Consider the following 14945-nt stretch of genomic DNA (forward strand, 5'->3'; position numbering starts at 1 on the left):
GGAAGAATCCCTTAGTGAGCCAATAAGTCAGGACAATTAAATGTATTCTATGAGATCTGTGATGAAGGTGGGTTGGGGGGGTGAGAAGGAATGACACCTGTTTAATGTTTACAGTATGTCAGGGTGGTTAAGCACTGCAACATCACATAGGAGACAGGGATTTGTGGGAGGAGACTCCCACACAGCCCGCCTTCATTGTGTGCCCCATTGGTTTTCCAAGGATCGAGCAGTTGTGAGGCTGGTGTACAAAGCAGATGAGATGCGAGATGCAGTGCTGCCTTTCGCATGCCCCTGGTTCCCTGCGGCCAGTAGGGGCAGGTAATACGTCACCAGAGTTGAGAGAATTAGACTTCTAGCAACCCCTCTCCCATTTGAGCTCACAGCACTATGCTGAAAGAATTTTCACTAATCATATCTGAGGTCCCAGTTGACCTTGTGCTCTCTTCATTCTTGGACAAAATCAGCATCCTCATTTAGGAGAGAAAGCAGAAGTGAGTGCCCACATTGCCAAAGAGGATCTCTGCCTTTGAGAAACCTGGCCTCCACCCCTAGGTTCTTTAGTCCAGACCCTGGTGAGCCGGCATTGTGCACAGCAGGGAGAAGCATCAGTCTCAGAGCGGTTAATTAACCTGGCCACTGTTTCACAGGAAAAAGGTAGAAATCTGAGACGTGAATCAGGTTTGGTTTACTCTCAGGTGTTCTTTCTTCTACTTTGCTCTCAGCTAAAAATTAAGGTGTATAATTTTTGATAGTTGCTATAGTCTCACAGAGTTCTAAGGCAATTTTTAAAAAGCTCTGAGCTTCCTTTATAAATATGGTTTAGTAAATCATTACGTGCAAACCAACCAACCAACCAACCAGTGAAGTAAAGAAAAAACTTTGGCATTATTTTCCATTAGATATATAACACCTGTGCAGTTAATTTCCCTCTATCATCCCAATATGAGATTGGTCTAATGCATAATGAATCTATATGATTTGGACATGTTTTCAAAAAATTTTCCTCTATTAATATGTAACACAAAATATATAGTTTTTAGTGGATTTTGTTACTGACTCCTGATACATGGCATGTGAATTAAGCCATACTAAGTTTTTAGCTGGCTATTCAGTATCACATCTTTTTAAAATTTTTTAATTTATTTTTTATTTATTTTTAAAGATTTTATTTATTCATTTGAGACACAGATATATATATATATATATATATATAGAGAGAGAGAGAGAGAGAGAGAGAAAGCATGAGCAGGGCGAGAGGCAGAGGGAGAGGGAGAAGCAGCCTCCTTGCTGAGCCAGGAGCCCGATGCGGGGCTCGATCCCAGGACCCTGGGATCATGACCCGAGCCGAAGGCAGACGCTTAACCATCTGAGCCACCCAGGCGCCCCTCAGTATCACATCTTTTAATATAAGCTGTATGTCAAGTTGCTTTTTCAACCCAATATATTAATCCTTACTATAATTTTGAGGTTATGGGGACAAAACATGAGGAAAGCATATTTTGGGTGTTACATAAAATTATTCAACAAGGGATGCCTGGGTGGTTCAGTCGGTTAAGCATCTGCCTTCAGCAGGTCACAATCCCAGGGTCCTAGGATCAAGTCCCCATCAAGCTCCTTGCTCAGCAGTGAGTCTCCCTCTCCCTCTGCCTGTCACTCCCCCTGCTTGTGCTCTCTCTCTGACAAATAAATAAATAAAATCTTAAAAAATAGTATTCAGTAAATGATTCCGCTACTAGTGATTTAAAAAAATTACTGTTAATGTGTCAATGTAACTGGAATTTAAATTGTTAGAAAATATAGAAAATATGGTGTTTTGGCAAAAATTACACATTAACTAATAAAATTTACTTTCAAGTAAGGACCATTTGTGTTTGAAGTAGAGCTACAGGCTTCCCTAAACTGGGGTTTCATAGATTTTGGCTCTTGCCTGTTGTTGTGAAGGAAGCAGAATTGAAGAACTGAAGTTTTTCAAGAAGTGGAACAAAGAGAACAAATGGTGTATGGACTTTGCATTCTTTGCAAGGTCATGTAGATTTAAAAAGGAAACTTTTTTTTTTTTTAAAGATTTTATTTCTTTCTTTGACAGAGACACAGCGAGAGAGGGAACACAAGCAGGGGGAGTGGGAGAGGGAGAAGCAGGCTTCCCGCGGAGCAGGGAGCCCGATGCGGGGCTTGATCCCAGGACCTTGGGATCAGGACCTGAGTCGAAGGCAGTCGCTTAAGGACTGAGCCACCCAGGCGCCCTAAAAAGGAAACTTTTAACAAAGGATCCAAGGAGGTGAAGAGGATTACAAATGTTCTAGATGCATTGGATGTAACTTTTGCCAATCTGTGTTTTCTTAGTTTCTGTGACATTATTATTAATGGGTTCTGCTCCACAAGTAATACTAATCATCTTCACGTATTCTGAAGAACTTTGGTTAACTTCCCTGCCTTTCCACACTCTGCAGGTGGAGTTTTCAGTGTGGAGCAATTACTTTACTTGTTCCTGACAGATGCCTGTGGGGGCACTTGAGCAAGAAGCAGCCCAGGGCCAGGGTGACTGAGGTCTGAAACCAAAAAAGAGCAAGGGTTGATGCAACCAATATATGGACATTTGATCTTAAGAATTTATGCAACATTAAAAACATGTTATTCCAAAGTTATCATTTTTCCTACTTCTAGAAGTGGCCAAAACCCTTTGGTAAAAAAAGGTTCCCAGAGAAGGTGTGAGATCCTTACATCACTTTTCAATTCAATCCTTGTGCTCTCTTGACACCATCACACCGACAGCGCAGATTGGTGTGTGGAGAGAGAGTCCTGTCTGTGTGCAGGCTTCACTTCCCATAGACTTAACGCGGTAGGGATTTAGTTTGAGCTTAATACAAATTGATAATAGAATTACTTTAATCAACACATGTGATTATTTTCAGGGCTTAGTAATATCTGAAATACTCTTTCTCCTTGGGGTAAGGACTTAAGGTTTTACAGGTGTGAGATATAAAGCTATATGAACTAAATTCTATGTGGGGCGCCTGGGTGGCTCAGTTGGTTAAGCATCTGCCTTCGGCTCAGGTCATGATCTCAGTTCTGGGATCAGTCTCCCTGCTCAGCGGGGAGCCTGCTTCTCTGTCTCCTCCCTGCTTGTGCTCTCTCTCATTATCTCTTTTGCTATCTCTATCTGTCTCTCTCTCAAATAAATAAATAAAATCTTAAAAAAAAAAAACAACCCTAAATTGTATGCACTTAGCTTGTCCAAAGGAATAAAATAAGGATATGCAAGAAAAATTAAATTGTGTAGACCTCACCAAACTCTGTTCCAGGTGATGTTTAATTATGTCATGATGGAATCATCCTGTTAACCCTGAATACTAATCTTGCTTTTGGTAGAATTTAATCCAAGCCATGTAAACAAAATTGGTTTTTCTAAATTGTTTTCGCTAGGTGATTTGTGCTTATCTGGCAGGAGTTACAAAAAAGAATGATAAAAATGGTTTACCTGCCAGTCCATCAGCACTCAGTTGTATATCCCAGTGCTTCACATGTTTCTGTTTGCCAGCAGGACTGCCTCTGCAGCTTTTTAATAAAAATATGGTAGGGGATTGTTGGTCCCAAAGATGGACAAACACACAGGTGTACTGATACCTTCTTCTCAGAACATAGTGGCGAATAAGCACCTGCTCTGCACATAGTGGCTTCCGTACAGAAAAGTCAGAACTACTCAGGGGACCTAAGACAATTCTCCAATGGCCTGCAACAGGACCAGCTTTTTCCCCTGCCATTAGAAGAGCTGTTGGCGAAATCTATTCAGTAATAAGAAGGAAGGAACTAGGGGAGCCTGGGTGACTCAGTCGGTTAAGCATCTGCCTTTGGCTCAGGTCATGATCTCAGGGTCCTGGAACCGAGCCCCACATGGGGCTCCCTATTAGCGGGGAGCCTGCTTCTTCCTCTCCCTCTGCCCACACTCCCCCTCCCCCTGCTCGAGCTCTCTCTTGAGCGCAAGCGCTCTCTCTTAAATAAATAAATAAAATCTTAAAAAAAAAAGACACTAATGATATGTGAATCATGGGTGAATCTTAAAATCATTCTGCTGAGTGAAAGAAGCCATACCAAAAAAAAAGTACATGCTGTATGATTGCATTGTTATAAAATTCTAGAAAATGCAAACTCCTTTGTAGGGACAGAAAGGAGATCTGCAGTTGCCTGGGGATGTGGGGGTGAGGAGAAGAGGTGGGGGCAACAGGCAGGTGGGTAGGGTTACAAAAGGGCACTTGGAAACTTTTGGGGTTGATGCATATGTTCATTATATTGATCGTGGTGACAGTTTCATGGATGTATACATGTTAAGTTTGTCACATTGTGCACAGTATTTATGTTCAGTGTAAAATTTGTCTGTTACAGCCCATGTATAACAAGAGGGGGAAATATGGTATTACTGATGTAACAGAACTCAGTTGTCACTTGCTATAGACAGCAGGTAAGTAGGAAAATAAGGCAACTAAAATGTTCTTAGAACAATGAAAGAAAAGCCTGCCTTGTCCTTTGTCATCTGGGGCATAGAGAAGGTCCCTATGTTTCATAATTCTGTTCTCATGTGCTTTTTTTTTTTTTTTAAAGATTTTATTTATTTTTTGACAGAGAGAGAGACAGCGAGAGAGGGAACACAAGCAGGGGGAGTGGGAGATGGAGAAGCAGGCTTCCCACTGAGCAGGGAGCTGGACGTGGGGCTCGATCCCAGGACTCTGGGATCATGACCTGAGCCGAAGGCAGACGCTTAACAACTGAGCCACCCAGGCACCTCCATTCTCATGTGCTTTTTGATTCTTGAAATATCTTCTTTGATGGGCAGGAATTATATTTTAATTGTCAAGAGAGGGAGTTTTGGAGTCAGGCTGACCTGGGTTTGGCCTAGTCATCTGCTGGCTCTGAGCCTCTGAGCAAGACACTTGACCTATTTCTTCCTCTTTTACCGTACCTATGAAATGGGCTGACAGAGTCCTCAATAAATGGAAGTAATTTTTGTTATTATTATTTTTTTCATTTCACATTCTGATTCCCACAAGGTTTAAAATACAGATAGTCTTGGGTGAGAAAAGACAGTATTTTCAATTCGTAGGAGGTCATGTTCCCATGGAGAAGTGGAATCAGGAGCATTGCTTAAAGAAGAGAAAGATCATTACACAAAGTGAAGGGAACCAGGGCAGGAGACCGTAGGTGATTCGTCAGCTCCCACTTTTCTGTGTTCCTCATGGTGGGTATCTAGCTGCCATGTGACCTTCGCATCTGCTTTTTCTGCTGTTAGTAACGTTTGCTCTTTGCAGGCTTTAATTGTTTTTAATTCATTAGTCTTTTCCTTTGTTAATTAATAATAATATTGTTTATGAGTGCCATGTTCAAGATCGCTTATTGAGAAATTCATTCTAGCATTTACTTGTTTGTTTAGATGTGTGAATATTTGTCATTCCTCTGTAGAAAAAAAAATTGACTTTCTAGATGTTTTGCTTACATTTAGCTGATCTTATTTAGTTTTTTATTTGTTCTTATAAACTTAATTAAAAAATATATATTTATGGAAGTAAAAGTTGGGTAGTGTGTCCTATATTGGTCATATTGTTGATAAGTAAGTTTGCAGCATATGTAGTAAAACTCCTTTTTCTTTAACTCTGAAAAATTATCATTTTCACTTATAGAACTAATAGAATCACCTGCTTTCCCATGATCTTGACCTAATTTTTTCCTTCTGCCAGGTGTTTGCAGGGATTTGACAAGTGATTGATTTGGTTTTAGAGGGTCCTGGAGCTGCACAAAGTGTTTTTCATATTGAAAAAGACATGCCCAGTTTTTCACAAGTTTTAAGATTTATTGCCTCCCCCTAACGTGTTGCAAATGAGTTTGTTTGCTATTTATTTTACTCAGAATGTGGTAATTGTTGTCATTAGCGGAAGGGCAAGCTTGATCATAAGGAAGGATAGACTGCCTTTTAACACTATCTGTTTTTATTTGGCATCTTTTCAGGACTGGACATTAGATGGGTAGACTGCTACTTTCCTTTTACTCATCCTTCCTTTGAGATGGAGATCAACTTCCATGGAGAATGGCTAGAAGTGCTTGGCTGCGGGGTGATGGAACAGCAACTGGTAAATTCAGGTAGAAAAGAATCCAACGTTTTATTTATAGGCTCTCTTAAAAAAGACTTTCTTCTCCTTTAACTTCGTTTGCATACTCATTTTCATATGCATTTACATACCCGTGTGGGGATTGCCTCACCATCTTTCTTTCCTCCTATTGCCCTCCAGATTTATCTCTGACACTTAACTCTGGAAGAACTTAATTTCTCACATCTAATTTTATAAAGACTTCTTGTGTTTGAAGATCTTCCTTGTTAACATTTAAGTGTTGGACTTGTACTTCCTAATTTCAAATTTGTTGATATGTTGCTTTGCAATTGCCCATAGGCACTTGATGCATATCACCCGAGTGCAGTTTGTCTTCCAAACTATTTAAGAACAAGGCCAATGTATAATCCTTTTTTGTTGTTATTTCATTATAATAGTGCCCCAAATTCAAGATATTTCTGAAAATACAACAAAATACAATATAAAAATACTCAGACCTATAAAGTTGTGTTGTTTGCTGCCCTCGGTGTTGGCAGTGCCACCTGACTGAGGTTAAGTGGGAAAATGAGGCCTCTCATTAAATCCTACCTGTATCTGCAGGTACTTGAGAAAGATCTTTACAGCTCTTCTCTGCAGGACCATTGCTTAATAAAAATGAGTATTTCTGAACTTAATTTCAGAGCTGTCTTTTTTTTTAAATCACTATCTGAATGTAATTAAAAAAATATTCTTTCAGAGTATAAATTCTCCCTGGGAAGGCGGTCAGGATTGGGTATTTGAGCAGAAACTCACTGCGTAAAGGGAGGAGAGCTGATGTGGATTGCCCTGCGTCCCTCCCCACTTCCCATAGTAGGACATTTGCTCTCTGGCCTTGGAGGGCAGTGGCTCTGGTTCAGGGTTGGTCACAGGGCCTCGTGCAGCAGAATGGAGAAGAGCAGGCCCTCTGGGTGACTAAGAAATGTGGAGAGACTGTGGGTAGGGTCATGGGATTGGAGATTAAGGATGGAGTGAGACAGAAGAGATGAGGTGCAGGGAAGTGCAAGATTTGTGAGACCAGAGGCCTGGCTTTCCCTTCTTCCTCATAGGTAACCTCTGTCTGCAGGAGCCTGGACTCAGCTCACAGATTCCTCTCCATTCTGCCAAGGAAGCCTGGGGGAAAGCGTAGCGCTTTCCAGATGCTTCTTGGATGGTTTTCACATATTTGAAGATCTGACCTAGAGAAGAGGGACAGAGAGGTCACATTATTAGGGACTGTGAAAAAAAGTTGTGAGGCTTGGGCCTGGGTATCTATCTTAGGTTTTCTGTCAGTTGACAGCTGTGTGTCTTTGGGCAAGTGGCGTAACCCCTGTGAGTCTTTCTCATAGTTAAAATGGACTCAATGATACCTCCCTCAAAGTTCCATTATGAGGATTAATTGAGGTGATACATGTAACATGCCTATTAGCACAGGGTCTGGCACATAGTAAATCTGGACTAAAATTAATTGCTGATGTTGTTTTTAATTTTTTTTCCCAATGGTTAGAACCATTTATCAACAGAGAGTCCTCTTAAAAAGAAAATATTTAAACAGAGGCTGTCCTGCCTATCACAGGAATGATTTCTAACTAACTGGAACTCGATTACCTCTTTGATCTTAGTCATCTTAGTATCTATGATTCTGGTTTGAGTGATTTTAGAAGGAAAAAGAAAATTAAGAATGGTAAGAGACAACAAGACAATCAGCCTAATAGGCGTATATACATCCTAGTAGAAAACACAAAATATTGGAAGCAATCATGTAAGATTTAATCTCTTCCTGAGTAGGAGCTAGTTCCAAATACTTCTGTGGTGTTTTTGTTTGTTTTGTTTTGTTTCTTAGAAGAGTTCAAGGAATGCCAGGTGTCCCTCCAGGAGTGTGTGTTGTCAGGGGCCAGAATTGAGCAAGCTGGTCAGGATGATCAGCTTACATATCAGTTGTCACTGGGAATTGTGCTTCCTTGTATCTTTTCCAGTATCCTTGATGGGTTTTTATGGTGTTTATTCATACAGTAATTGGCCAAATACAGTTATCTGAAAAAGGTTTCCAAGTCATTATTGCTCATTAATGAGACTGCTGTTATACAGTTAGCCATGTCAAGTATTCTTGAAGGAAATGACAAAGTGAAAGAAAAAAAAATTAAACAAAACCAAACTACGGCATCTAAGATACAGATATGTTCGAGAGGTTCATACTCGTGATAGAATGTGCTTTAAGTTGGTGGGAAATTGGACAGATAAAATTTAAATTAAATATCTTGCAAGAGAGGGAGACAAGAAAAGGAGGAAGAGATGATTTTGTAAAAGAAATTCTGTGTGGGCTTAGCTATTTGAACTTGAAGTTATTGTGACAGAGTTCTGCTCTGTGTTCTCAGACTCGGATGTGTTTTGACATCTGGAGTTAAAAATTTTTTAAATGTGTGCCTGGCAATCACTAAGCACAGGCATTATTTGTAAGAACAGCTAATTTTCTGTTTTCTGAGTTCCTGTGGCCTTGAGAAAGGCAGACTGTGCACACCTCATCCCTCTAGTTCTGTTTTGTCATTCCTTCCATCTCTTCTCCGACATTTCCTTCCCTCCCGTCTCCCCCTCCCCTCCCCTGCCTGGTAAAATGCAACTTCCAGGGGCCCCTGGGTGGTTCAGTGGGTTAAGCATCTGACTCTTGATCTCAGCTCAGGTCTTGATCTCAGGGTCTTGAGTTAAAGCCCCGCGTTGGGCTCCACGCTGGGCATGGAGCCTACTTAAAAAAAAAAAAAAAAGAAAATTAGAACCTCCAAGAAACACTGAAATTGGTGGCTGTAGATCTCCTTCTTTAAAGGTCTCATAGAGGTGCAGGTAAGTGCTGAGGTAACTGGAAACCAAAGAAGCCGTGATGGGACCATGATACTAGCTGCCACACTTGAGCCCTTCCTGTGGGCCATCACCTCATTGAAGGCTCTAGAAGCTTTCTTCCATTTAGCTTTGAGAACAAGGCTCTGAGGTAGATGCTGGTGTCATCCCCATTTACAGAGCCCGAGAAAGGTACCATGCTGTGCTGTACCCAGATAGTAAATTGTGTGATTTTGAAGTGGCTAGAAACCCATTTCAATTAAATGATTGTGTCTAACACAGAATGAAGAAATGAAACCAAATGAAACAAACGACAGCAAATAGAGCTCTCTTTGTTCTGTTTTATTCGTTACGCCTATAGAAGGGCCCAGCCATCATGTGTGTTGTCACCTGTGATAGAAGGCATTTAATTTTTTTTAGAAAAGATTTTATTTATTTATTTGACAGAGAGAGACACAGCGAGAGACGGAACACAAGCAGGGGGAGTGGGAGAGGGAGAAGCAGGCTTCCCACTGAGCAGGGAGCCTGATGCGGGGCTTGATCCCAGGACCTGGAGATCATGACCTGAGCCGAAGGCAGATGCTTAACGACTGAGCCACCCAGGTGCCCCAGAGGGCATTTAATTAAAAGAGTGAAATAAGATTGCTAATATGAGTAGTCAGCGAAAACATTTTATTACACATTTAAGTTGACTATGGCATTGATATAGTCTTTTTGTTTTTTTTTTCCTGGAATAAGATAAGGCTCTTCCACATGGCTTATAGAATTTTACTTTATTTCTTCTTCTTTAATTTATAGTGTCTTCACCCTTCCTTTCAGACTTCTTAGATTTAGTAATTGTGATGTGGGTGGTGACTGTTGTCAGGATGATTTGATTTTTTTTCCTGGAGGAGATGTTTTGAGGGCAGGACTGAGTCACGTCCCCGAACACTACACTCTTATTTCCCGGTGGGCTGACTCAGGCTGCTAATGTCTTTTCAGGTAATATATGGAGCACAAACATCTCAAACCATCACCAGGGGTGACAGTAGGCCATGATCGTGCCAGAAAGGAATTTACCATTTATTGAGCCCCTGTGAAATTTAGAAGATTGCACATAGGCCAGGGGATAGAAAAAGCCCTGTAGTGGAAAATAACTTTTAAAAAAATGGAATCTCTTTCCTTACCTTTTGTGCAAATTTAAAAGTGGACTCTTTTGGGAAAAACCTTGTAAATATGTACATGAACAGTTTCCAGTTTTAACAGTCATTCTTTGTTGTTGTTGTTGATTTGTCTGTCACATTTTTCTTGAATTCTTTGTAAGGCTATAGAAAAGCGAAATAAGCCTTGTCTTTGCCTTTGGGACTAGCACAGTATACAAAGACATGCAGATAAGTGAGTACAATACCGTGTGGTAAGTATTTTTAGCAGAGGTACAGCGGGCAGAATGGGGAGGATGGAGAGTTTGGAGAAGATTTTACCAAGGCCTTGTTCTGGTTACTACATTCAGGATGGAATGCTGGAAATACGGGTATTTGAAATGTATGTCCCGGATAAGTTAGGTTCCTCTTTGCAAGGAGTTGTGTACTTTCTGCACTTTGCTTGGATGTCTGGGTGGCATACCTAATGCTATTTTTCCTATGTGAGTGAAAATCTATTTCCAGGCTGTTACTCTCATTGGTGGCCGATCTCTGCAGGCTCTACACACACTTGTGACATTCACTGTTATTAATCTTAAGTTGGTGAACTTTGAGATGGCATCAACCAAGATCATCAGCCAATACCAGGCATATTATTATATACAAGCCAACTTGCCATTCAGCTGCTGAGCAACTTTTATGTGTAAGGCACTGTGCTAGCCAAAGAGGAAGACCCCAAAACCATAAGATGTGACATTTCCCTATAAAATGTCGAGTGTAGTAGGGAAGATGAGACAATATAATTAGAGCATGGTGACGTAGGTGCCATTCGTGAGATGGGGTTCTGGGAGTTGTGTCATCAGTTCCATCAGTACAGGTGTCACAGAGGAGGTAGTATTTGAACTGGGCCTTAAGCAATGGTTCTCAGTATATGCCTGGTAATCACCTAGAGAGTCTACTTAAAATGTCTGTTCGCATCAGGTTCTGTAGGTCTGGAATGGGGACTGAGATGTGCATTTTAAACAAATACCCTAGATAATTCTTGTGAATGATCAGACCTTGCTTTGAAAACCCTGTCTTTAAGTTGAATATTTTTCCCAATTTTACTGAGGTATAATAGAAGTATAACGAACTATGAATATTTAAACTATACAGTTTGATCCATTCTTGACATATGTATTTACCCATGATACCATCGCCACCATCAGGATAATAAACATTTCCATCACCAACCAAAGTTGCCTTGTGCTCTTTTGGTAATTTATCCTTCCCTCCAACCTGTCACTGGGCAACCACTGATCTACCTCTGTCATTATAGATTAGTTTGGATATTCCAGAATTTTATGTAAGTGGAATCATACTGTATGTATTCTTTATATTTTGCTTCTTTCCCTGAGCATAATGATTTTGAGATTAATCCATGTTGTTGTGTGTATTGATCAACATTGTATGCATTGTTCATTCCTTTTTGTTTTGAGTATTGTTTTATTGTATAGACATACCCCAATCTGATTATCCATTCACTTGTTGATGGACATTTAGGTTGTTCCCACTTTTGACTATTACAAATAAAGCTGCTATGATGAATATTTGTATAAGAGTCTTGGTGTGCCTATATGTTTCCATTTCCTTTGAGAAGAAACCTATGACTGGAATGTTCTATAAATGTCAAATAGATCAATGTAATTGAATAGTGTTCAGCTCTTTTATGTTTACTGATTTTTTTTTTTTTTTGGTCTTAGTGTTCTATCAGTTTCCCAGAAAAGCATGTTAACATTTTCTACCATGATTATGGACTTGTCTATTTGCTCTTTTATTCTATCAATTTCTCTTCATGTGTTTTGAAGCTATGTCATTAGACATATATGCTTTTATAACTTTTATGTCTTCTGCACGAATTGCCCCTTTTATCATTATGAAATATCATCTTTATCTCTGGTACTTCTCTTTTTCTTGAAGTATGTTTTATTTATGTTAAAATATGCATTCTAGCCTTACCCTCTGCTCTCAGTCACCTTCATGTTGTTATGGTACATGTATTATGTCTACCTACATTGAACACCTCACCAGTGTTAGATTTTTTTGCTTTAAAAAGTCATATGCATTTTATTTTATTTTTTATTTTTTTAAAAGATGTTATTTATTTGAGAGAGAGAGAGAATGAGAGAGAAAGAGAGAGCATGAGAGGGGGGAGGGTCAGAGGGAGAAGCAGACTCCTTGCCAAGCAGGTAGCCTGATGTGGGACTCGATCCCGGGACTCCAGGATTGTGACCTGAGCTGAAGGCAGTCTCAACCAAGTGAGCCACCCAGGCGCCTCAAAAGTCATATGCATTTGAAAGAATGTAAGAGATTATAGTTTTCTGTTCTATTTACCTAGCTATTTGCAATTTGTCTTGCTCTTCCTTCATTCCTGAGGATGCAAGTTTCCTTCTGGTATTTTTTCCCTTTGGTATGGAAAACTTCCCTTAGCATGTCTTATAGAACATGTGTGTTGGTGATGAATTTCTTAGTGCTCCTTTATCTGAGAAGGTCTTTATTTACCCTTTACCCTGAAGGATATTTTTATTGAGAATAGAATTCTGGATTGACATATCTTTTTCCTCAGCAGTTTAAAGATGTTGTTCCATTGTCTTCTGCCTTCTGTAGAGAAATGCAGAATTCAGTCAGTATTCACCTGTATATAATGTATTATCTTTCTTTAGCTACTTTAGGATTTTTTTTTTTTTGTTAACTTTGGTTTTCAGCAGTTTGATTTTGAGGCATCTAGGTGTGGTTTCCTTGGAGTTTATGTGTTTTCAGTTTCACTGAGCTTGAATCTGTGACTTTATGCTTTTTACCTATTTTGTGAAGTTTCTGGTCATTATTTCTTCAGATAACTTTTCTGCATCAGTCTCTTCCTCTGACCCTTCTAGAACTCAAATTATACCCATGTTAGATCTTTTGATTTTATCCCAGAAGATCCTAAGACTCTGCTCACTTTTTTCTATCTTTTGCTGTTTTTCATACCAGATAATTTCTATTGACCCATGTTCATGTTCCTGTATCACTTCCACTCATCTACCTTGGGCATCAAAATATATTTTTTTATTTCAGATTATTATTATTTAGTTTTAAAATTTTTGTTTTTTAAATTTATTTATTGGTTCCTATTTCTCTGCTGAGAATTCCTATATTTTCATTCCTATCAATTGTGTTTTGCTTTACCTCATGGAACATAGTTATAATAATTGCTTTAAAATATCTGTCTGATAGTTTCAACATCTGGGTCACATCAAGAATGAATTCTCTTTAGAATTGATCACATTTTCCTCATTCTTTGTCAAATAACTCTGGATTGGATGCTGGACCGTGTGAATGGTCAATTGTGTGTACTCTGTCCTGTTTTAATCCTGTGATAACTATTGATAGTTTATTTTAGTAGATGGTCACCTGGTGAGGTTTAGCCTTAGTTCTGACTTGCTTCCCATGGGCAGTGATTCAGATCTCAGTATAAGTCTTAGCTCTGCTGATCTGTGTCCTTCCCACACACGTGTGCTTCAGCAGTTAGTCTGCAACTTGTGTGAATGGTTCAAATCTTAGTTCAATTTTCTTAGCTTTTGCCATGCTGGCTTCGGTCTGTGCTGTGCATGTGTAGCTCAGGGGTTAGGCTGATGCTTGTGTAGGTAGAATGAGGGCATCCCCTTCTATGCTCTCTTCACTCCAGCTCACAGAAGCCTTTCTCTGCATACAGAAGGACAGGTTTCTCGAGTCTCAGCTGCCCATGATGCTGTGCAGCTCTGCAACTGGGGCCCACCTTTGGGGCAAAAACATGGGAGAAACAAACAAACATGAAATTCATCCTATGTAGGACATTTTTCCAAGTTTTGACTTTATATCAAAATTGGTCTATTTACTTTTCATAGTGCCCTATTTCTTTTTTGTGTGTTTGTACTTGTCCAGGAATTTAAGTTGTAATGAGAGTGAGTCATAGAGGGGTCATACCCCCATAGTGGGACCAAACTCTAGGTTGGATTGTGAAGACACCCTTGGTACAAGGGTAATTGTATGACATAACCATGTGGTGCCGGACAAGTGTGGGTGGGTTGGCTCCACTTGTATATTTAATCCATTGACTTTATTTACTTTTTTAAAAAAATACTTTATTTATTTATATATTTGAGAACGAGAGAGAGAGAATGCACATGCGCCTGCACGTCAGCAGGGGGAGGGGCAAAGGGAGAGGGAAATGGAAAGAATCTCAGGCAGACTCCGCACTGAGCATGGAGCCCAGTGTAGGGCTCGATCTCACGACCCTGAGATCATGACCTGAGCTGAAACCAAGAGTCAGTCACTTAAACTAACTGAGCCACCCAGGTGCCCCTAATCCATCAACTTTGTTAATCAAAATTAAGCATAGTGAATTTTTGAAGTAAAACAACCAAGACTGTGTAAGATCTGGCAAACTCTGACTCCTTCCCTTCCTTCCTCTCTCCCTCCCCAGTCCTTCTCTCTCCCTCTCTTCCTTCCTTCCTTTACCCTCCTAACTTGCCTCCCTTCTTTTAAGTCAGTCTTGGCTCTGTTAGTGCCCTTTCAGAAAAGCAAACAAATATGTATCAGCCCCGTGTGTATGTGCTGCCTTGTAGTTCCTCCTAGTGACATATTTTCAAGCTGTCAGAATAGAGATGTCTGTTCAAATATTTACTTAGCCTTTGTCCTATTTCCCTTTTCAAAATGTATAAGATGGTGAGATTTTTTTCCTGATATAAAAGCAATCTGTAATCATTGAAAAAATGAAAATGAAAGCAATTCCATTGTTACCCAGGTAAAACTTTGAAAAATGCATATATATATAATTATTAACTATACCCATATGTAAACATCCTATGTATTTTAGAAAAATAGAACCATC

General features: G+C 39.8%; 1 protein-coding gene across 8 annotated transcripts in view; it reads left to right on the forward strand.

Moving 5' to 3' along the window:
• FARS2 (phenylalanyl-tRNA synthetase 2, mitochondrial) overlaps positions 1-14945 on the forward strand; it is a 537047-nt gene that overhangs the window by 198021 nt on the left and 324081 nt on the right. For all 8 annotated transcript variants that reach the window (XM_028122922.2, XM_088024111.1, XM_088024113.1 and 5 more), the window contains one exon: positions 5995-6126. In XM_028122922.2, coding sequence (XP_027978723.1) covers positions 5995-6126 — 132 coding nt within the window. The remainder of the gene's footprint in view (positions 1-5994; positions 6127-14945) is intronic.

The sequence above is a fragment of the Eumetopias jubatus genome, unplaced genomic scaffold (genome assembly GCF_037043125.1).
Source record: "Eumetopias jubatus isolate StellerSeaLion01/CBP00866 unplaced genomic scaffold, mEumJub1_p1.0 scaffold_6, whole genome shotgun sequence".
NCBI lineage: Eukaryota > Metazoa > Chordata > Mammalia > Carnivora > Otariidae > Eumetopias > Eumetopias jubatus.